The sequence below is a fragment of the Agelaius tricolor genome, unplaced genomic scaffold (assembly GCF_023055355.1).
Source record: "Agelaius tricolor isolate 1412-34295 unplaced genomic scaffold, bAgeTri1.0.p SCAF_6, whole genome shotgun sequence".
Taxonomy (NCBI): Eukaryota; Metazoa; Chordata; class Aves; order Passeriformes; family Icteridae; genus Agelaius; species Agelaius tricolor.
In genome coordinates this window covers 45,449,024-45,474,068 of record NW_027269266.1, presented here as the reverse complement: position 1 = coordinate 45,474,068, position 25,045 = coordinate 45,449,024, and the positions used below count along the sequence as shown (strand labels likewise).

Below are 25,045 nucleotides of genomic sequence, written 5' to 3'. Positions count from 1 at the left end.
TTAAGTATTTTAAATACTCTGAGAGTCATCAAGAGGCAGTAGAATAGAAGGGATTTGAGAACAGACAGCTTGACCACTGTGACTTCCACCCACAAGGAATAAGGAGTAACATAATAATAACAAGTATTCTGGTACCAGACAAAAGGTACAGGGGGAAAACAGCTCCAATACTTCATACAAACGTCTATATACCTGAATTAGGCAATCAAAGCAGTAATGTTAAAACCTGAATGCAGAATGCTTTCCCAGTCTTAAGGAGCTGTTTTGCATGACCACTGTTGCTGGCCTTAGTTATCTCAAAGTTTTTTCACAGACAAAGTATCTAATTATAGGGGCATAATTTATATACAATCCAGAAAGGAAACAAACCTCCCTTCTCCCCTCTTCCTCAAAACTTTAGGGTCTGTCTTCCCACACCCAGAATTGGGAGTGAGGAAGTTAGCTTTATTCAACCAAACAGGAACACACCCAAAACAGTTTTTTCCTTACATTCTATTTCATATATATCTGTATTAATGCTTTTGACTCCAGCTTCCTTGCATGGAGCCTTGCTGTTGCTGTTTGCTTCTTTTCCCTACAGGTGCAGAAGCACTGTTTAATCTAAAGCAGAACAGCACTTTTTAGTCCTCAACCCCTCAGACAGCCTAAAGCAGCCACCAGTGAGTCAAAAGATACTTTACTGACCCCATCAAAACCAGTGCTGGTTTGCCAACCAAAGCAGCAGCATTCCCACAAAATAGCAGAGATACTCTCCCTTCCAGAGCCAAAGCTGAGAACTCTAATATTAGTGCCTTGGAATATAATTACTGGGAGCAACCCATTGACTCTGCAATTAGGGAGGGATGAGAAATTAGTTGTATTCCATTCTATTAATGAATCCCACTCAAGAAAATAAACCTGAAAGAGTCTACGTAAAATTATGCAATTTTTGCAACCACACTTCTACCCTCAGAGATTTCATAGCCCACTGAATACATTTTATTTACAATTCAAACATTGGTCCATTGACCCAGGCAGCAATATGCTGCAGAATATGGTTAGGCTATTTTCACTAGTATTTTGGCAAGTATACATGAATGTCTTAAAAGAAACTGAATTTAGTACCTCTGGATCTTAAAATTCTGAAAAAGAAGGGTAACAGAGTATATAGCAAACATACTCCTACATGAAATGCGTCATTATATAACAGATCTCATGAAACTTCATAACAAACAACACGTTTGAGCACCCTTTTGCATACAAGTTTTATATAAAAGTAAATATATCAGTACTACTGAAAAAAAAAAATCCCAAAACAGTGCAGTAATCTATCTATCTTTTTCACTTGCTTCTTTCCATAATCACTGTTGGACTTAGAGCATAGGAGAAACACTGTTTTACAACTTCAGTGCATTTAACTGAGAAGGATCAACATTAAACAACTAATACATCTGGTATATCCTCAAACAAGAAGTGCCAAGAAAAACATGCCTGTAACAAGGCAGAAAGCTCTTTTACTTCATCCTGTTTAGAGCATACACAATAGTGCTTAGTTTAGATTTATGGTCAACACTGACTACTAATTAGCAGGATTAGAACAGAGATATTAAAAAGCCTGTTCTGAAAGGCAAACTAGAGTAGTTTCGACAAGCTTGAGTAGATAAATTATCAACATAGTACAAGTCATAGTCATTATGCATAATCTCAAATATGCCCAAGAGCAAATGGAGACATGCTGAAAAAAATCCTAAAAACCACCCAAAAACAGCATTACACAACAACTTATATAAGCAAGTAAAAAAGGAAAGATTTTACTGCATTTTAGCAAAACTTTATATTAAAAAGGTTACCAACAAAGTATTTAAAATTTTCTTTGCTACTTTGTTACTCTTAAAAAACAGCCGAAACACAGAACCATTATTTCCATATCCAGGTTTTGTTTATTAAAAAAAATACAAAATCCAGATCCTGCTCTCAGGGACTTTATAAATAAATGAGACTGGGATTACACATGTCAAGAGAGCTAATGAGGGTAAAGAGCTTCAGAATAGCTTCTATACATTCTTTTGCATTCTTTTCAGCCATCTGTAGTTTTAGACAGACTTCAGATCCAGGCACCCTTTGAAAGCAGTAAACTGAACCAACTTCTGAGTGAGTTACAAGGCAAAAAGTGAGAAAACCCTTCAGAACAGCTGCAGCCAACACATCCATAGAATGGCCATGAGCGAATGGATCACTACATCTGTGCAAGAAACAATTCTGCGCTTAACCTTTTACAGTGCCTGTCTTTGTGAGACATGAATCCCATGAGTCAGATGAGGAGTTACCCCGAGGATTACTGACTGGATTTAGTGGTACTTGATGACAGAAAGGGCAGGACCAAAACTCATCTAAGGCTTCAACAGCAAATACCCACCAGCTCACATGTAACAAAAGCAGCAAAAAAAGCTTCTGATGAAAGGGGTAGAGAGAATTCATGCTTTCAAAAATTCCCCGTGATACAATATTCAGAGCACTTCCAAAAAGCTCATGTAGAATATAGGGAATTGCATTAATTCTGAACTGTGTCTATGCACAATGTCCCAGGCACACCTGACTGAAGATAGGTCACGAGCCTCCCCTTACAAATCTGCTTTGTAACAACCTGTTAAGTGGCAACTCATTTATCCTAATCTTTTAGGGAAACATGGAACATACCACCCTCTGTTTCACACAATTCTGTGATTCCAAAATCAAAGTTTGATGAAAAAATGCTGTGGTATTCAGCAGATTCAAGATAAGAAAAATCCTTGTGGGGCATGGGGTACCATCTGACAACCTCTTTTGGCAAATTGCCAGAGGCTGAACAGAAATTCGTGTTAGCAGGTTCAGCCAAGGAAGAAGGTTCTCCATGAGCCACAGCTCTCTGCTGCTCCTGCCCACCTTATCACCAGCCAGTCACATGGTTTCCAGTTCTTCAGCAGCACCCAGTGCTAAATTTGAATCACAGGATTCAAAACAAGAGAAGCAGCACACAGCAGGTATAACTGTCCCAGTCACATTTTTCTACCTTTTTATCCATGGAAATTCAATTACTAATTATTTTTGCAAATCAAAATTTACATCTCAAGAACAATACAAAAAGTTTCCTATGTCTCCTGTTTTCACCTTCCCTTCAGTACTTTCCTACCTTCACACCCAGCATATAAGATCCTCACTTTCTCCAATAATAGCTCAAAGAACCACAGCTTTTGCTTGCTGCTAGAAGCAGACAGCTCTGAAGCTATACATGTGTTTTGACATATGCAGTCACTTTGTCAGAATATGTGGAAAAAGCTAAAAATGGTTTTTGAACAGTAAGTAATAAAAAGCCTTCTGGAAAAAGTTCAAAGTGCATCAACAAAAAAGCTGCAGCCAGAAACATCAGAAACAAGAGCACTACAATTTATTGGGCATGAAAAAATGCTAAATACACTCAACAGTACTGCTATGACACAGCAGTTTGAACTAAACAGGTAGAAAGGCATACAAGAGACAACCCTTGATCTTCCATTCTCAGAAGCATAAACATATTAAAGATACAGTTTAACCAAGAAGTCACATGTGAATATCTACAAAAAACAAAAACTGTCTCTATAGTTATCTTAGTCTTAGCTGAAAAATAAAAATTACTGCATTTTTTAGGTTTATTTTTAATAATTATTTCAATGACACTTCATTTAAAAGCTTCTCACTGTATCAAGAAAACCCATCTGAGTTTACATCTTTTTGCACCTCCACACAGCAGAATTTACCATAGAACTTAATCTAAAAGAGGCTTTATACAAAAGCCAAAAAAGGCCAATCAGCAAATTGAGGCTACAGATTATTACAAGCAAGAGAAACTGCACGTATATGCCTCTTTGTAATAAATAGGTAACATTAACTGAGATGTCCATGTCACTCAGATAATACTATTCATATAGTAATGAATAGCATTATGACAGTAATATCTGACATGAAAAAACCCAGGTGTTTTAACAGGATAGATACTTTATGGGGAAATATGCAGCAATTACTGCCAATCTAAATTGGGCATATACACCCACTTCTCTAAAAGACATCTCAATCTGCAGTAATTCTGTGTCAAAGTTTATCATTTTTCTTTCAGTTGAGTTAAAAGTGCTGAGAGGCTCTCTCTTCTTACCCAAGAAGAGCCAGCCTCAAGCTTCATCTGAAGTGCATGGATAGTAGGTTTGTTAGAACAGTACATTTGGGTTTTTTTGCATGAACAAAACCAAGCAGCTTAAGATGTGAATTCTCTAGGATGTGACTCTTCTACTTTACTTGCAGAGGTATAGTTCCCAGCAGCTGAAGAATTAGGAAGCAGTATCCAGCTCCATATTAAAAACCTACAAATAACAACATGAAAAAAGCAAAGAAAAAAAAGAACCCCATCACTTTATTAATGTTTGGATATGGGCAATTTCTCAAGAAGGAGCACAATCCATAAAAGTGTTCTGTAAGGCACAAATATGAAGAGCACATAGAAGTTAAGAAAAGTCTCCCCAAAACCACTGAATGCAGTAAGAAAATAATCATCTTTACTGAGGCTAGAGATTGAACCTGAGCGCTTATTTTTGCATTTGGCAAATTGAGGATATCCTGACCTAAATGTGATATATCTACATCAAACCACTAAGAAATATGCAAACAAGTAAAATCTTACTAATAACAGGGAAGCCTTTGTCTCCCTGCTTTTCAGCAACACAAAACAGAAAAAAAAAATCCAAGAAAAGATGCAACAACATGTCCGTTTTAAGATGCTAGTAGAATAAGATAGTCAACTATGGATTTACTCACTAACTGCATTATCTTTTCTGTAGCAGTTATTAAAAAGACAAACACCAAGAAAGATCTTCACAATCTGCATATTCAAATTAGTGTAATTAAAATAAGAATTGTCATTTGATGCCATTTAATCAAATGCTAATTTCTATTAATTTTCATCTATTTTGAGGCAATTCAATTTCATCTTTGAGTAAAAAAAAATCTACATTTGGGTAAAATATTTTCACTTTCTCATTAACACAATACTTCGAGTGGCCTAACTTCACCTGATTAGCAACTGCAAAGCATGTCAGGACGCAAATTTAACCACAGACGAATTCTAAAAGATATTAGATCCACAAAGTCTTCAGAGTCCTATCAACATCTTCCATCTTCCTGAGCTCTGCTTCCGTTTGAAATGGTACAAAAGCATTTTTGCAGTTCAGCCTTTTTTGAGCCAAAACAAACCACCTCAATGGTTAAATGACAAAGCTGAATGGCAAAGATACCTTTGCAGCATCTCATCCACATGATGAATTTCTACATGACAATGCTGTCTCTAGAAAGGCTTGGACTACTGAGTCCTTAAACTGATTTGACAGAAACATTTGTCAAGTAGTTTTAATAATCAGACTAGAGAGCCTACATTTCACCACAAGTTCAAGAAGACAACAAACACCAGACCACTATCATCAAGTGTGACTCCAAAACGGGACTGTGCTTATTTTATCCAATCCAGCATCCTCCTCCTGAGAAAGGACAAAAGCAGATGCTCAAGAGAAACCACATGAAAGTGCCTTGAACAGTGGTTGGACCAGATGACTTTTGAGAGATTCCATCCAAACAAATTATTCCATGATTCTGTAAAAAGGCATGCAAGCAAACAGTGGCGCTTCCTTGAAATATCTCTTACCTCCCAAAGTTTATGGTGCTAGCTGACAGTAATCTTTATTTTGACCTCTTCACAACATGTGTTTTTGAGAAGTTATAAATAGTAAACAAGAAACTATCAACCAGGCCCACACACCATTAAACTCAAAATCTGTTTCTCAAAAACCAAAGGCACGGACTTCAGCAAGGCGCAAACTTCAAGCACAAAATGGCTGCTTACCATTTATTTGCAGGAGGGCTATTTTGAAACCTTTTAAAAGAGCTGTATAGATAAGAGTCAAGAAACTGCAGGAGGCATGAAACTGGAGACCTCTTCATCCATCTCTACAGAGAGCTGTTTTCTCCAAATTAGTACCATGACATGATTTCAGCTACTGTCATTATGATGATCCTCCTTCTGATTTCCTACTTATCCTGCTGTCTGACTCTTTGCCTGGTCTTAGTCAGCCACTCAACACCATTTAATAGGCACTAGAAATACAATTATAGCACTCTACACTGTGCCCTAAAAGCAAATTACTTCTTATAAATGAAATTTATTTATAGAAAAACGACCAAATAGAAAACTTCATATGAGTGCCAAAATAGGGAATAAGAATGAATACATATATATACACACACACAATGCCTAGAAGCTTGTCTGTTGATTACATAGCACAGCTGCTGCCTTGAATGGTAGGTCTCAACTCCTTTCTAATTAGACAGGTATATAAAAATGTTATGCAACTAGCTGTAGAATAAATGCATTTACTGTTACTTAAAGCAGAAGCTGTTTTTGAGTGGAACCTCAAACCGTCCAAGTATCTGCAAAGCTCATAAAATACTTCCTCTGAGTCACTTTTATTTTATTCAGCTATCTGAATGCTTGCCATTTGACATAAATCAACCACAGCAGATAAATTCACAGTCAAAAATCTGGACACTGTCCTCAGCTCAAACCACAGCCAAACAGTATGTAAAAATCACATTCTTTTACTTACTGTAAACTGAAATAACTGTGATAATTCAAGCCAAACTTTTTCAATTTGACAAATATTAAAAAGTAAAATGTGACCCAACCATCCAAGTATTAACTAATTTCTCTGCATTCAGCCACTAAAAAGTATCTGATTATAGAATGACTTCACTATTAAACAACAGTAGCTAAAAGGATCAAATTGTACAGACCAAGAACAGTATTTCAGAAACACAGCATGTTTTTCTTCTTAAGAATGTGGATTCAGTTTTTTAACCACTAGACAGTGTTAGTCTATTAAGTGGATTAGTAAGCACCATGCATTATTGGATTAAGGTCTACCTGCATTGAAGCAGAAGTGGGTATTGCAAAATCATTGACAGAAGACATTGCCCTGCAATGGTAATTGGTTTAGTTTTTTAGTTTCAGTTACTCAGAAATAGGAGACAATATACATCCTTGAAATAATAATTCAAATAAAAATTTACTTACTTTAAGATAGTAATAGAATAAAAATTGAACAATTCCAGCACAACTTTACAAAATAAGCAAATGTAAAATGCTATTTTTATTGATACAGTAAACTACATATAGGAGCAGTTTTGACAGAGCAACTAAGATCATGCTCTTCAAGGTCTGACTTGGCTGGAGTTTCACTCAAGTTAACCAATGCATCACAAATGCTGCCATGGAACATAGGTGGGGTGTGGGACAAATGGCTTCTTTTGTCCTGCTCAAACAGCCTCTGCACCAGTTCCCTCACAGGCTTCAGAGCACATGGAAACAAGGTGGCTATGATTTTGTTTAAAGCTAGTTTTTTCTGCACCGGAAGATTCATACTAACAAGGTTACCTCTGGCTTTTTCAGAGCTGGGAGTGTCATACACTGGATCTATATAAAGAGATTATATGATTTCTTTTCACAACTACCATTGCTGAGAGCAGTGAAGAATGGTTAGTCATAAACCAGTGCAAACATCAAAAACGTTTTTACATTCCTCAGAGTTTTGGCCAGAAGTCTGGAGATACAAGGTTAGAATCTGGTGACCAAAATGTTCAGAAGGGACATCCCCTTAAAAAAAATTACAATAAACTTGAACACTACTTGATGTTGCTAACCTATCAAGCAAAGCACCATCACACTTCATCCAAGAGCCAAGAAAACTCATCTTCAGGTCCTTAAAAATCCCCTTGTGTTATTTTTGTTATTCAGTCCTACATGAAGAGAGGGTATTTTTACTGCAGGGTATTACATTAATTGCTCAAAGGCTTTTATGACAGACTGTGCTAACGTCATGTAAGGCATTTTCTTGGACGACAAAAAGAAAACAAACCAAATAATCTTCATCAATGTCAGATGAAAATAGCTAATAAGGAAAACAGCAGAGCAAAAAATAACCGGAAACTGACAATAAACTGTCTCCATCCATCAAACCAAGGAAGAACAGATGGTAAAAAGAGAATTGCTGACTTTTGAGACAAAGAAGTTGCCTCTCAGAAAACCTACAGCTCCCTTTAAACTCTGCAGCGTGGGACAGAAACTTCAACAATATCTTGTCATCAGAAAAGTCATGTAGATGTGAAGGCAAATTAATGGATCACAGTTTAACACAGAGAGAAAGTAAATGTTTTACACATTTACATCACAGGGTCCAAGGAGATAGTTATAGATGAAATAACAACTGGCTCTTTACCAGATTATTACATCCCAGGTGAACCACTCATATCTTTCATGAGCCAAACTTGGAATATTCCTGAGATTCCTCCCTATCATACTTGTGGATACAACACATAATATTTCTATCTTGAAAGACAGACGACACAGGCAATGTGCATGAAGGCAAGAACAACCGATGGAAGTGTGCAGTGTTACTCCATGTCATTTGATCTGATTTGTTACTCCATGTCATTTGATCTGATCAAGCATCAGCAACTGCTTATCTGATAATTATATACTTCAGCAATGGTGTGCTTCACAGTTGTTCAGTTTAACACAATGCTCATGATCCTGTACTGAAAAGTGTTCCACAATCATCCAACAACTTCTTTCCACTTCAGACCACTGAATTACTAATTTTTCACTATCTGAGCAACAGAAAATGGACCCGTAATTCTGGATTTGCCCATAAATTCAAAATTCAACATATAATGACCTCAGACTGTTATTTTAAAAGGCACCGCTGCTTGCAGTTTGAGATGCCACCTGGGAATGCTCCAGATTCTTTTCAAAAACACAAGCTGTCACCTTATACAGAAAGCAACACCACTTCACAAATCCCAAGCAGTAAAACAGCGTAGCCAGATGCTGTTAGAACTGACACTTGATGTTTTCATCCAGCCCACATTTATCTCTGTCCTTCCATTGCATTGCTTCTCAGTCCACAGAAGGCTGAGTTCAATCCCCTCCAATCACAGACCATTTCTGCCCTTCTGAGGAAGCCTTTGCCCCATGAAACACATTTGTTTAGCCTTCAAAGGAGAAGCTTCATGAGAAGAACCAGAATTATGCACTTTGCATTAACTTTGACAGACACATGGATCCAGTCTGAAGATCAGCACAATTCTGGCTTAAGGTTCCATCTATGACCAAAACCAAACTTTCACTGATAAAAAGCTAGAAATAACTGTGAAATTAGGAAACCAAGACCCTCAGAAAAAACTTTCACTTCAAGTTTAACAGAGGGAAGGAACTATATCAAATGCCATTACAAACTTAACATAGCTTATATCAACATGGACATAAAATTAGCACTATTCCAAGATAGAGTGTAAGAGTTCTCAAATTTGTGCTCTCGGTAAGCTACCTACAGAGAAAAATTAGGATGAAAGTAAAGGATGACAAGAACTCAAACAGAAAAAAGTAATTTGATTAAACAGTCAGCTTCAGCAGCCTTTCTCCCCTCCAGCCACTGATAAATCTAAACAGTCTGCTTAAAGTACTGCATTATGGTAAAAATTACTGGAAAATACCATCAGATACACCATAAGATGTGAGAAAAAATATTAGAAGATGCTCATTCTCTTTAATAAGAGAAATTCAAGACAAGAATATGGTATAAACTCTTAATTTATCAGTAAATGTGCTCAGAACTTCAACAGAAAAATATCCAAACCCCAAAATGAAACAGTTGCATATAACAGCCATACTACATAAAGAAAAAAACTGGAAAGGAAGAAAAACTAACTCTTTCAAATGGATTGACAAGGAAGATCTGAACTGACTGTTGCAAAATCAGCCAGAGGGAAAACAATCACACTGAATCACATTTAATGGGTCACATAGGCTTTACTAGAACTGGATATTTAGACCACAAATACTCCATCCAAGAATATCACTTTGGTTAGAAAATGAACCTATTCCTTGAAAAAGTTGTCAGCATTTCCTGATACAGCAGGAAAGACTTACATTTTCAGCCAACAAGAAACAAGAATGAGAAGCAGTTTTAAATTCATACTGCATATTTATCTGTACGAAAAACTGGCTCCTACTTTGAATCTCACTCTGGGCTGGTAGCAATGATGGCATCAAAAACCAGTGCTGCAGTATAGTGTCACCTGATTATCCCAGGCTAAGGAACTGGAAACAGTATTAATGTGACTTCTAACAGGTCACTGCTTACAAGATGTGCAACATTTAGTTCACACCCTGCTCATGCATGTGACAGCTCAGGACAATCTGTTGAGTAGCATCAAAACAAGTGTTGGCCACCTGATAATCAGTTTAAGAAATAAAACATTCCATTTGTTTGGTACATTCTCTAAGATGTGTTCAAGTTCACACATTACTAATTATCCTTATTCTAATATCAAAATGCCAGACACATTCATTGCAGCTAAATTGTGATCTACAAACCTGTCACCAACAGCAACAAGGACCAGGTTCAAATGCTGATCTCACCAAAATGAACAAACTTACTACAAAAAACTAAATATCAACAGAGTAACTGTGGGTTTGTGCACACACAGCTGGATGCGTAAAATCAGCAAGCACATTTTTATTTAGAAATAAAACAAAAAAGGTAATGTAGGAGAAGAAAAAAAAAACTGAAAAAAATATTTATGCAGTGAGGAATACAGCAAAGATGGCCTGAAGACAGGTAGTACTGAGTACTGCGACAGGATTGATTATGAAGAGAACCACCAAAAAAATCCACAAAGCTTCAAAAGTGAAAATGGCACCTACACAATGCAGAGCATAATCTCTCATTAGATGTTTTCTGTGAAATTTCCTGAATTCATCTATTAGAGATCCAGTAAAATAATTCACAGCATTTGTTATGAGACTGACAGAAAAACAATTTATGGAATAGAAAAAAAATGGTTTGCAACAGAATCCTCACTTTTTTTTAAATAAAAGCCATTTAGATTACAGGCAGATTTTTGCCAAATTATGGGTTCACATCCACACACTTTGAAATACAGGTCTCTTCCAATAAAAAACTTTGCCAGTAAACAAAGCATTTTAATAGATAAATTAAAATTTGACCAAAATACTGCCACATGAGAATCTTACAATCACCAATGCTTTATAAACACATTTTCCTTGCTCTTCCAAGTAATGCTTTAATATACTAATACTTAAGGTACTTGGTACTTAAGGTTAGTTGTCAAAACTTGAGTCATGTAACAGCAAGCATCCAATAAAAAGTACCTTACTGTAGTTGGCTTTCATATAATCTACTCAAGAAGCTTTGCATCCAAACACTTAATAAGAAAACAAAAATCCAAAGGCTCTTTAGAAGTTATCCAGTAAGCACTACAATTCCAATTAATGTTGTAATTGCAAACAATTAAAAAATGAGAATTGAAGACCAATCCTATTAAATGCCAACTTTAGTTCTGTTCATTAGAACCTTTAAGCTACTGCACAGAGAGGAAAATGTTTAAAATGAGCTTAACAAAAATTAAGATTTTTTTTTTTTTCCTATTGAGCGATTAAAAGCCACTATGCTACAAGCAATCTGTGAAAGTATTTGAAGCTATTTGATAAGCTCAAATAGGTCAATTAGCTGAATTTCCCTGGCAATAGGTTTCAACAACAACCCACTGTAAAAAGTTTGTCTTTTCCATCAGGTTATATACACTTTGTGCAGGTTTCTTTTCCCAGCCATAGAAAACAAACAGCAATACACCAAAAAATAGGCGAAAGCAGTAAGTATGGTGCCAGCTGTAGTTCACAAAAGAAAGAGGAGGGGTAAAAAAAGAAAAAAAATCCATCCATAAACCAACAAAAAAGTATGAGAGAAGATTTTCTAACTGAAGCCGAGTACTCACATGAATATGTACTTCAAGATCCCACCTGAAAGTAACTCACTGGAAAATCATGCAGGCCAGTAAACTCACTGTTAAGTTGCTGATCTTTCACATCTTGGAGAGACACTTATTTCTTCATTAAAGATTTTCAGAATTCATCTATTCTGCCCTCTCAAAAATATGTTTATCAACCTCTTTCCACAAAAAGGAGTAACAGGTGACTGATGAGGCATTATTCTAAAACAGAGATTACTCCAGAGGAGCATGTCATCTGTGGGCCTACACTGGCTCCATTCTGAGTTCCACCAATTTCCTTGCATTTTACCTCTGCCAATTCTCCTACGTTCAACCTATTTTGCTTTGGCATCCCCATCAGGTACTTGTTAACATATTCAACCATCAACTTTTATACTTTCTAGGCATCATCAGTGGAATACAATAACTTCTTTAAAGAATTCAGTAACCTTAAAAACAACCTTTTCTATATGAATACTTCAGGGAAACCTCATAATCCTGTGAATAGAATCTCTGCAACTTTATTTTATTTATTAGCTAGTTTTCTAAAGGATCTATTTCTGTTATAGCACAACACTTGAACCCAGCCTTCAACATCTCATTATAGAAAAAGTCCCCTGAGAACTGGAAGAGTGCTGTCTAACCCAGCCCTAGCCCACTGGCACAGCTGTACCATCCAGGCAGTTGCCATGCAAGGATGTCCAATGGCACACAGGGCAGTTTTCAGAGGATGAGAGAACTAGGGGAATTCAGGTATTCTGAAGAAAGGAACTTACAGGGGAATGGAGGATACCTGCAAGAAATCTTGCTAGTTCTTTTCCATCACATGCTTCTATTTTGTAAAAACAAGAGGAATCTACTCCAGTCCTGCACTCCCCTGGCCGTATGCACAAGGCACTGCACACTCAGCAATGGCAGTGCAGGATCCTCACCAGCCAGGTAATGAAGGTCACACCAAAGGCCAAACACCTACTCAGATACTGTGGTAGAGACACGACTGAAACCTTAACCAGGAGCATTTCAAATCACAGTAGATGAACAAGAACTGGCAACATCCCAAAACTCTTCCTACTTAGTTGTACTGCCCACACACAGGTTACTTTTAATTTAATTATTCTTCCTATCCTGTGATAAATGTTTTTTTTCTTGGCATTAAAATTGACAGCAAGTAAAGAATAAATATCTGTGAGTAGCTGAGTGTCTTAGTACTACTGGTTGGTTTGATAAATAAATTGCTTTAGAATTACCCCCTTCACTTGCTCCCTTTCTGATCAGAACATGACCCATCACCAGAAGATACAAGTATTAAATCCATCTAAGCTTTCTTCAGTGAACAATAAAAGCATTTTAAAATCAGGGTGTGCTGCTTCTTTAATGCAACTTCAAGTCTTGCAAAATACAGTCCTTTTCTTTGCATCCATGCCAAAAAACCATGTTTAAACCAAACCCCTTGAGTGTACATATAATTATAAATGAAGCACTCCAACAATATTGCATGGCATTTTCGTTCCAGCTGTAATCTACAGGTGATCTACAAGGCTAAAGGAACAATTTGGAAACAAAACAGGCAATTCACTATGGGAGAGGTTTCAAAACAGCTTTCAAAGTCACAGCTACCAAACAGTTGCTCAAGAACTAGGAACTGCGTAGAAAGGTCCTGTGAAAACCACTCAACTCTAAGTGTTCTGACTTTGGAAATCAGATGACTTTAAAAAAACCCCAAATTTGAAAGTTCAACTTCTAATGCAACTCATGAAGCCTGAACACTTTGAAATACACAGCTCTAGGAAAAGTCACCATAAATACATGTTCTTAAGTACTTAAGGTCTATAGGAGAAATGAATTTTTAAGAATTATGACTTTTTATCTATTTGGGTGTTGGTTCAAATCCCATTTCCAGTGTCATTTCAATACAACAACAAAAGAGGGATTTCCTGACTCAGTGTTTAGAAGGAAGATACACTGAAAAATAACTATTTGTTCCACACCTCATATACACTAAAGCAAAAACACACACCCACTACTTAAGCAACTGTAATTATATTAACAAACAGACAGAACCACAATTCCACAATTAAGACTTTCTTTAATTGTGAGTTACTAACCACAGTGATATTACTTCTGGAAATTTTGTTTTCTTAAGCATCTGACTCAAACATGTACTTTCCTCCAAAAAACCCGTACAGCAGAGAAATACAGAGAATACTCTTTGGATTTCAGACAGACTAAATATTTATGTCAGGTTCTCAAGTGTTTCAACAAATGTCTTATACTTGAAGAGATTACACAAGATTATGAAGGAAGCAGGCTACCAAGGCAAACTTGACATTTTTTCCACTGCTGAGCTTTAGTGCTTCAGATGTAGAATCAGTTGCTTTAAACCACTACTTAAGTATCTTACTTTGAAAGCATCAAGAATGGAGCTCAGTTGAATGTATATTTCTGCTCACTCTATGTCATATCCTGAGAGGAGGCACTTCTGAGTTTTTATTCTGCAAAACCAACTTGTTCCAGAAGCAGCATGACAAAAACTACTGCTTAGCCTTTGAGAATATAACTAATATGAAATTGTCTCATGAAGATGACAGACAAATCAATGAAAACTGATTAATAAGGAAAACAAAGGGCTATCTCAGTCTTCAGTTTCTCAAGAAAAGTTTAAACACTAACAAAAGAATCAATACAACTTAGAGAAAAGAAACAGATATAGAAATGTGAAAATGTTTATTATGGCTAAATATTAAAGAGTAACATCAGTTTCTATTAAGGTTTACTTTTCAATAATTCCTAAAACATTTGATATAAAGAAGGTATTTTAACATCCTTTTTTTATACTTGTATGTGTGTAGTTCATAATCACTTCACCCATTAGTTATATTTAATGTAAACACCATAACACTTGGAAATCAGCAACTATGCTTTACAGAAGAAGAGCTCACTAACATTACAAGCCTCAGATAGATCAATCCTACCAAGTCCTGATTAAAAGAGCAAGTTACAGACAGAAAACTGTCCACATGAGCCCAAAGTAATGCCACCAACCAACTTAGCTCAGGAGGAGAAAACTTGCTCCAGAAACCATTCTCTAGGCTTTTCAACAACTACTAGGCCTTATGCATGCCCACATTTAAAAGCCCACTGTCCAACTTCCCTGGCACAAAGAAGAGCAGGAAGCCACCACACACTGCTATGGGCAGCTCCATCATTCCAGGGCAATGACAATAACTGGGGAAATATGCATTTTATGTACTCACATTCATGCTTTAGGCACAGGAAATGTTCTGCAAAATTAATCTACTTCCCTGCAAAAATTCTTACTGGAAACAACAGATCTGTTTGATGCTGTACTTACTACTTGCTCAGTCACAGAAATCTTACACTGTTAAACTGAAAACAGAATTGTTTCTACAGCAGTAGAAACACACACAATAGTACAACAGTACTGGCAAATTCCCCCCAAACACTGCTCTGGTCAATTTTCATACTACACATTCCAAAGACCAAAAAGTGAGATATAACACTATGCACACCTATTAAGTTTATCTGATAATTCCAGACTAGATGTACAACAGGAAAACAGTTTCTAAACAAATGCATTAGCTGCAATATCAAACCTCATGGACACCTGAAAATAGCTGGACACAGATCCCAGATCCCAAATATGATTTGTTTTCTCTGTTGTACCTGTTTACCAATGACAAGCATTGTTTTTCTCTTTTTGCCTCTCAGAACAAATGGGTAACACACTGACTACCTCCATATAGAGCAGAGCCAGCAGACCAGTAGTTGTGCAATCTGTAGTAAAAGGTAGCCACGCACACACAACTCTTAGTAGTAGAAAGACCAAGAGAAAATTTTAGATAATCTCCAAGAGGAAATACATCCATTATTCTTATTTTCCCAGCACTGACCATACACAGATAAACACCGTTTAAACTTAATCAAGCAGATTATAGATAATTCAATTTGCTATTACAGATTTGTATCATTATGTCAGCTAAAGACTTCAAACCAAATTAAGAGTACACTACCTCACAGGATGAATACAGCAACAAATAATTACAATCCTAACAATCTACTTGCAGATTACATTACAGTGTTTACCAGCATAAGTGATCAGTAATACACAAACTAGTTCATCTTCATATTTAAAAACAAACACATTTTTTCAGGGCATACTATTATCAGGCACTTAACTTTGAAACAAAATAATTTCCCTACCCCACCCCTCCCCAAATGTCCCCAGAGGACTAAAAGATCAGCTACCATTTTGTTTAAACATTCACTTTCAAGTATCTGATTTCTATACTTGGGGGTCAAAAGAAGAGAATTAGTGGCATTTTTAATTCAGGAAAATACTGCCACCTCTCCTAGTAAGCTTCCAGACAGTGGCACAAATCTCCATGCAAACAAATGAAGTCTTAGTAATAAGCACAAAAATAGTAAAACTAGTCAACATCTCATTTTCAATCTAATTTTGGAACAATTTTTCTTCTTCCATCTTCTACAACTTTCCTAAATGTAATTGCTTTAAACTATACTACAGGGAAACAAGAGAACATTGAGGTAATTTTGCAGATTTTCTCCAGGTGTATCACATCCCTACATCAACCACTTATGAGGACAGTTTCATCCCTTCCTCCTTTTTATTACCTGTAGACAGCAGAAAACCAAAATTTACTTTAGACTTAACAGTTTTGTACTAAATAATTATGTACCTGGATGCTAGACTATGAAGGAACTCATCATTAAGTTCCAAAATAAAAAAGCAACCCTCAAATATTAAAATTCTAGCTCACTTTTGTAATCAAAAGAAAAATATACATGACCTATACAATGAGTTTGCACCAATTTGCCCTTGATATCTAACTGTCAATAGCACTGTTATGTTACAGGCTACATGCACATAAAGCCTGCACAAGAAATCCATTGTGTTGATGACAAAACAAAGCACTCTCAAGCTAGCCAAATTACAAAAGATAAAACTAGATAACAAAGTGACAGATGGCTATTATAAAACACTTTCTAAACTATTATTATTATTTTGCTGATTAGCATGCCAAAACAAGGTCACATATCCAGTAGCATCAGTTACACGTGAATGTACCCAACTTTACTAAGTCTATTATCATAAAAGTACTCAAAAGAGCAAGAAAAGAGAAAGAAATGAGATTCCTTAGCAGGAAAGATGACAAATTTGGGTCATCACTGAAGCCTAAATGAACTGTTCTGAATGGCATTATTTCATTCAAACTAACAATAATTTCCCATTTACGGTAGTCCATAGGGAACAAACTGTTTACATTTGGTTTTCTTTGCAACCATACAAACTAGAAAGGTTTGTTTAAATTAAAGCTTTGATTTTGCAGCATAGTTTTGTGGCCACAGAAGTGCAGGATAGACAGGATCCTACTGCCTGGTTATATACAAGGTTTGCCGTGTTGCACTCAACCATAAAAATTTCTTTTTTATTTAAATGACAATCAAGTTCAAATTACATCAGTGATACTTACAAGTAGCATTTTAAACCAGATCCACACTGAACTGTTTTCCTAACACAATGTGAATTACATAGTTCTTATCATTTATTTGTCTCCTCATTAACTTGTGGACCAGACATGTTCTTTTTAACCAACCTAAATTTATCAGTCCAGTAGGGGAAGATCCATGTTTTCTCCTGAGATCATACAAAACATACTTACATCATCATCACAGATTTTAAGAACTATGTCAAAATACTTCTAACTATCAACACTCAAAACAAAGAAAGAAACTTACCTACTACCATGAGCGTGAACTCAAATCCTCTCTTCACAGACTTTCGGTAAACTTGATTTGGAAGATTTGCAAACCCCACATATCCTTCAAGGTTCTTCTGTTGCTAAAGCAAGAGATATTTAGGAAAAAAAAAAGTTAAAAAGAAAGCAAGTAATTTCTTAATTGGCTAGTACTCTTACTTATTGAAATGTTCATTTCATTTTCACATTTGTAGAAAAGTGATATCTACCCAACCTTTCAACAGCCCAAGCTGTCTACATTCAAGACAGTATAATGAATTGCAGCAAAAAATACAAAAAAAAAATTTTTTTGACTGGATGGTCAAAAAACTGGCACAGAAACTCAGGTATACTAGGAGTATTTTGGGCAAATGCAATTGCCATATTATGCCTGCACAGTGAGCATGTACAAACAAATTAAAACATAATCAACTTGGTACCAATGGCCATTTGACACACAGACCAGCAGTATGAATGCACCTTTCCTATACTTCCAAGTCATGGTGGTACTGCCTCAACATGATGGGAATCAACTTGACACCTCTGCTTTTGTGTCATTCAACTGGAGGTCTTCATGTTAAACCCAGACTTAGACTAATGCAGCATGCCTTGCATAAACTCTCCATACAGGCAAAACTTCAGTTGCCTTGCACTCTGAAAAATTTACCCAAAATAGTGCCTACTGTGAAACAAGAGAAGAATTCTGGATGTTAGCCATTACTTCTTCTCACCACATTAATGAAAATGCTGGAGGTACTTAAAATGCCTCCTCCTCACTGTACTAGACCCAGCAGTCTTTCAAAGCTCAACTGTGCTACCTTTACACCATTCTTCCAGCACAATCCTACAACTGTTTGTTTATTAACACAGCAGCTCTGAGGATTGTCTTATGAGACTGGGCAATTTAGATATTTTACAGAGATTCTGAAAACACTTTCTTGAGACAACTGTCTACTAAAAGCAACACAAGGCACTGCTTGTCATGGAGCAATGATTTCAGCCTTTAGGCGTTATGTCCATGCAAAGTTGAGAGGATGTCATGTGATGGTGGTACTGACTCAGTTTCAGAGTTTGAGAGCTGTACATACCCACACAGCTGAAGTCCTATCTACAAGTTCAAATTCCACTGCCTAAAATTATCTTTATGAGAACAGAGGAATTCTAAAAAATAATTTGTAAAAGAATTTTCTCCTGCAGGCATTCTTGGCTCAGAACTTCTCTGTATGGGATGCAGTTTGGTTAATTCAAGTTTGGTATGTGGTTGAGTCATTTATTTTGAAATTCTTTCTTTCTAAAAGTGACAGAATAAGTTCAATGCAGTAATAAACTCAGAATTTTTAAATGAAAAATATTTCTTTAATTAAAGCGAGGATATAAAACCACTATCACCTTTAAAGTATTGAATTCAAGAACTAACCTCTTGGCAATCCAACAGCACTAGTCAATAAATGGACTCTGTGTTTTAAGTCACCTAACTGATTTCTCCATTTGGCAAATAAACTATTAATAATCTCAAACAAAACTACACCATTGCAAAGACTAAATTAGAGGCTCCAGTTTAAATACTCACAATGCAACAAATGTTATTACTTCCCTAAATGTAGGAATCTTTGTGTTGTGTCATCAAGGAACTTCTTTAAAGAAGCTTTTTGTTTCAATATAGCCTTTGGTGCAACTGTAATCTCATCTGAAAGGTTTTAAAGTATTTTAAAAATCAGCCAGGAATTTAAAATCCAAATATTTGTTTTAATTGTCCAATCTATTACTGCATGTAAGGAATGGAATTTATCACAATCTGAAACCCTGAGCTGGAGCCAATGCTTTAGAGATATTACATGACATGCAGGTCAGTGCTGTTAAAGGTATTAAAGGGTTCCTTAACAGTGCAGGTCCTTAATAACCATTAAGGATGTGGAACTCCTATTCATCCTACCAGATATGAAATATCTAATCACAGTCAGACACTCCTAATAGTTCTACTTGTCAGCCACCTGCATTTTTTAGTATCTACATACCTTTTAATGTGTGTCATGTTTACCAGAAACAACTCACCCCCTCATTAGCTAATTCTTTTGCTTAAAAGAATGGGTTTCCATATAATTTTTGTTTTGAACTAATGCTTTTTCTCTTCCCCTTTATAAAGAGCTCCACATTTCAGATAGCTTTACCCCTATGAACTTCTAAATCACTGAGTATGAAATTCTAAAAAAGAATAGATGGCAAATTTTGGGTTGTTTGCTTTATTAAGTGGGTCTACATTAATTACACCCACAATTTTAGATAATGAAATAAAAATGGTAGTAACCAGAAAGATGACGATGTACGAAATGTTACACTGGGCATTAATGCTGTGTTTAATGTGAGCATTTGTCCTCAGTAGGAAAAAGCCTTTTAAAAAATTGCAGCTGGATGCCAGATTCAGATTTCTGGTACACCAATTAAAACTGAAGGTTTCAACATACTGGTTTTTAAATGGTTGCCTTTGTTCATAATTTGCCACTTCTAAAGAGACCAAAACAAATTAGGAATTGAGTTTCTTTAATTCCTGCAATAGCTTTTAAAAGAACTTAGTACTTTTTTTGGTAAAAGAGTTGACTTCCATTGTCTTGAACATGGTGCCCAATAAGATCTCATGTTTCTAATACTTACAATACTTACCCTTAATACTTACTTACCCTTAATTTTTACCCCTTCCTGATTTTCAGCCAGCTGCTACCTAAGCTCAATTTTAGTTCATCTACTTAAAACCTAATGCTGCTTCTATTCCTACATTAGCTGTAAAACATCTGCATCAAGGTAATACTTACAGCTACTTTGTAAACAACACGTTTCCATCATTTTCATGATTGAAGATATCAAGAGAATGCATCCAGAAATAGTCCAGTAAAATGATGAATTTGAACCATTGCAGCAACAAGTCCATGCAGGTGTAGTCACAATCCAGAGAGAGTAACAGGGGCAGTGTGAGAAAGAAAAGAAAAGAAGAAAACGTTACTTACATTTGATCAAAGTAACTCCCATCATCCCACAACAGTATTTTCCATCTACTATGCTCAGCATGCAGCATTTTAAGCAGAATCACAGAATGGTTTGGGATGGAAGGGGTATGGAGGAACATCTACTTCTAAACCTCCTGTCATGGGCATGCACACCTTCCAGTAGGTCAGTCTGCTCTAATCCCCATCGAACCTGACCTTGAACATTTCCAGGGATGGGGCATCCACAACCTCTCTGGACAATTGGTTCCTCACCACCCTCACAATAAAGAATTTCTTCCTAATAGCTAATCTGAACATATCATCTGTCAGTTGAAGGCTATTTCCCCTTGTCCTCTCACTTCATACCCTTGTTAAAAATCCCTCTTCACCTTTCTTGCAGGCCGCCTTAATTGACTTTGTTAGTACCTTAATTTAGTTTGGATTACACATAAAACAACCTAATTTCATGGTAATATTCTACCTGAACTCCAGCCCTTTAATGATCAATACAGGTAGCTATACAATAGCTCTTTTTACTTCAGTTATTCAACATGATTTTGTTTGCCATATGCTACCTGAACCTGTAATGGGTTCAGGGTGTTTCTTCTTCTGAGGTGTTCATTAGAATATGCAATCTCATTTCACCACACTACTGCATAGCATCTTTATTTTAGTGTGGAAAAGGTAGAAAGACCAAAGCCATCATCTCTGCAAATGTTTCCCAGGATTCTGTACTTCTAAGTACTTTACACATTCAGTGAACAGTGTCAATTTAGTTCATTTGCAACACTGAGCATTAGAGCACTGCTGCAACCTTGGGAACAAGTGTCATGGTTCAACAGCCAGAAAATAAAGAACAAAGCAGGGAACACAAGCTAAGTATCTGTTCAACAACATCTAACTCTGTGTGTGACAAGAGGTCTACAACAGTTCTCCAACACACCACTTACAATACCTTAACTAAAAGCTGTATCACGAAGATCCTGTTTGTCACTAAACATCTTCCCAGGCTTGAGTATTTCAATACATAGATACTAAAAAATTAAGTAAAAAAACCCATCTTAATAGCAAATTCTAGGCCAGCAGTTAAGATGTTTCTGCATCTTAATACCTAATTTTTAATCAATCCCATAGTTCCAGAGTCTGAATTTATTTTTAGAAACTCTACACTGTGATGGAAACTGCACTTGAAAGTGGAACTGAAGTCTCCTTCTGCTTCTCTACCTAATGCAATATAAGCTTTCTGTTTCTACAGCCCCCCTTCATGGTGTATCAGCATCCAGAGCCATACCAGCTCAGCACATTGGGTATACTGCTGCTGTACTCTTCTGAAAGGACAAAAAAGCAAAGCACTGCTGATCAATGCCAGTCCTTCTCTGTGCCTCACAGAAAGGTGGCATAAGATGCTCTGGGAGGAAGCTCCCTCTGTTTTGGGAGGAAGACAGATGTATATGCAGCAGAACTGGAGCAAGTGGTACAGGCTGGAACATAACTAATACTGCAGATCCCACAGCAGTCCCAGTACTCCAAGATTTTAATATCAACCACCTTAAGTACTACATCACTATCAGGTATCATGTAGCACATCACTACTTTCAACTGTGAAAGAAGGTAACATCATCAAGCACTAGTTCACTGAGTGCACACCGGGGCCTCCTTCCCTGGACAAAACCAGTACTATTTGAAATCCTATCATCCAGCAAGAACAGCCAAATGGGTCACACCAAAGTTCCTGCCTTCACTAGTGGCCAAAAACATACATCTAAGGTAGCACATACAGCAGAATAAACAGAGTAGTGTTTCTCTTAATACCTCCACAGTCACCAAAGATCCACCTTGCAAGCATTTAGGATGGACTATTTCTTCACTTAAACAGCATTTGACCAATTTCTCTTCCATGCACACTCTTATCACAAAAACAGCATCCACCAAAGTCCCTGTAGCAAGAACTCCCTCTGTACATTGTTAAAAGGATGACTTTTATCATTTTAAAATTACCTCCTGCTAGCACAGTAGTATCTTCATTGGAAAACAGCCCTAATCATCTAACATACTGCACTCAAAAGAAGCCATTTCATATCTCTGCTTGCTCCTGCTGCTCTTACATAACTCTACTCTAGCTCTGTACTCTTCTGAGGAAGCCAGGGCAAGAGCTACACAGAGTATCCAAGAGGCAAACACAGATCCAATGTCTGATCATGTGCTATCTCTTACTCTGTCAGCCTTTTATCAATTCCCAACATGTAACTTATTTGAATCCTTCCAAGCACTGAGCTGATGACACTGTGAACTGTACACAAGACCTCACTCCTGAGCTCTAAAAAATGTTCACGGCTTGTCACTGAGCATACAACACAGCAGAACACGTGTATCACTTTACATTCATCCATGATGCATTCCAGCTAACATTGTATATCAAGTCTTCTAATATTTTAATCTTCTAGTAGTTGTCAGCTATCTCCAATCTAACTCAGCACAAATGAAGGCAAGCCATACAATTATAAACTTGGCCTTAGATGACTTTCAGTGCATTCACTCCATGTACTCAATGTTGCTTTAATGTACGTCTCCCTCAAGCAAAATGTCACAGCCCACATAAACCAGCTGCAGAGCTGGTGTTTTTGGATCCATCATCTGAATCAATGAATTAATAGCCAGTAGCAAACTGCTCTAACTATGCAAATGAGTGAAAAGAGAAACAAGGCATCAGTGGCTTACCAAGCAGTTCTAAAGAAGATCCCTGATATTAAAAAAAAAAGTAGTTTCTTTTAAATAAGTCTGTCATCTTCGTTATTGCCCAGACACTGTAATTTACCTTTCTCCTTTATTCTGGAATGACTGTATTCAGGAATGATAAATTTAAAGTCATTCTTCAGATATTACCATCTGGGCCAAAAGATGAGAGCCTCTGGCCTAAGGTCCAGTGCCTGACAAAAGAGCACACCTTATCTCTCCAACTAAAAGGAGACAGAAGTCCAAGGTGAGCTAAAGCCATTTTTTACCTCTATGATGTGCAACCTGAGAGTTCAGCTCACACTCAACACGGGTAAGTGCAGCTTCTGTGCACTGGTAGCAACCAACAGCCTGTAATATGATGTTATGAAAACTCTTTGAGGATTTATGACATCGCCAAACTAGCAGCAAATATTAATGAAGACAGCTGGAGAGAAAATAGAAGACCAAACAGAAAAGCAGTGTGACATCAGGGAGTCACTGTCCTTTCCAATCAAAGTTGGCTTTAAGTGCTTCTCAATCAAACTTACTCTAAGTAAAAAAAATACTTATTTTTCTTCTAGTCACCTCCTAGGAAATACTGCTTTTAAAAGTACCCAGGAATATCACAGAACACCCAAAAATTGTTGAAATCTGACCATAACACAAAGTGATATTAGAAAGGGCAGATATGCTCTGCATTTGGCATATGATAACAATGTTTGTTGTTATCAACAGTGAAAAGAAAAGCTGATCATTCTTCATGTATTTCACACAGCTGGAACCAGGAGCATCCTCTGAACACTATTTTATCTTACAATTTACATTTGCTATGGTGTCTATTTTGGTAAGGTAACTAGATGTAGGGCAAGTTTTCTTTATATACCATTTACTTAGTGCTGCTAAAACACAGGAATTTGCACCTGCTCTAACAATGATTTGAAGAATTAAAATAGTATTTCTAGAACTTCTAGCTGAATTTCTGCAAATCCTTTAGCCACAGTATTTCTATGCAATATCCTACCACTGTGCTGTGAGTATGACCAGTTTGACAGTTTCTGGTTCTATGCATAACAACTGGTCTATAAGCATTGCTTACTTCTATTTCCTCCATTATCCCTGACATGGTAACTTTTTATTTTCTTCTTTCTAACGTTGCTAGTTATTTGAAGTCTCCACATCAATACAGAGAAGTCTCCAAAACTTGCAAGAAGGCCTTACCAACTTCTTCAAAACCCCTTTAAATTTTCTACAGTTTATCTAATGTTGCATTTTTTCAACTTGTCAATATAGAGGCAATACATAAAACAAGTAAGACATCTCCCCATCTTGTCCTCCCACATCTCAGAGACACAACTGCACATCTTGCAACTTAGAGTTTTTGTTACTGCATTTTTAAAATAGAGGCTTCAGGTAGCAGTATTTAGTGTAATAATGCTTCTATAATCCATGAGCACTTGTTAAGATAATATGTAGTACCTCAGCATTGACTTTTTTCTCTGCAAAAACCTTTAAGATAAACACAACCCATATTAAAAAAAAACAACTAACAGAAAAAAATCCAAAAAACAAAGTATGGAAATAACAATATAAAAGGGAAACTTATCAGATCTATTTGCAAAGTTAAACTTAAGCTGAGCATCTATGAACATGTTTGTCCTTTCACTATTCTAAGTAAAGTAAAAATATTTGCTGGAT

The 25,045-nt window shown here is 36.6% G+C and overlaps 1 protein-coding gene across 3 annotated transcripts in view; it reads right to left on the bottom strand.

Annotated features, from left to right (window-relative positions):
* Positions 1-20,468, bottom strand: part of SEPTIN7 (septin 7) — a 63,797-nt gene extending 43,329 nt beyond the window's left edge. For 2 of the 3 annotated variants that reach the window (XM_071429646.1, XM_071429648.1), the window contains exon 1: positions 17,659-17,761. In XM_071429646.1, the coding sequence (XP_071285747.1) occupies positions 17,659-17,668 (10 nt within the window). In that variant the 5' untranslated portion in view covers positions 17,669-17,761. Of the gene's footprint in view, positions 1-17,658; positions 17,762-20,464 lie in introns of those variants that run through there. The other variant, XM_071429647.1, reaches the window with a different exon arrangement.
* Between the last annotated feature and the right edge of the window lie 4,577 nt (positions 20,469-25,045).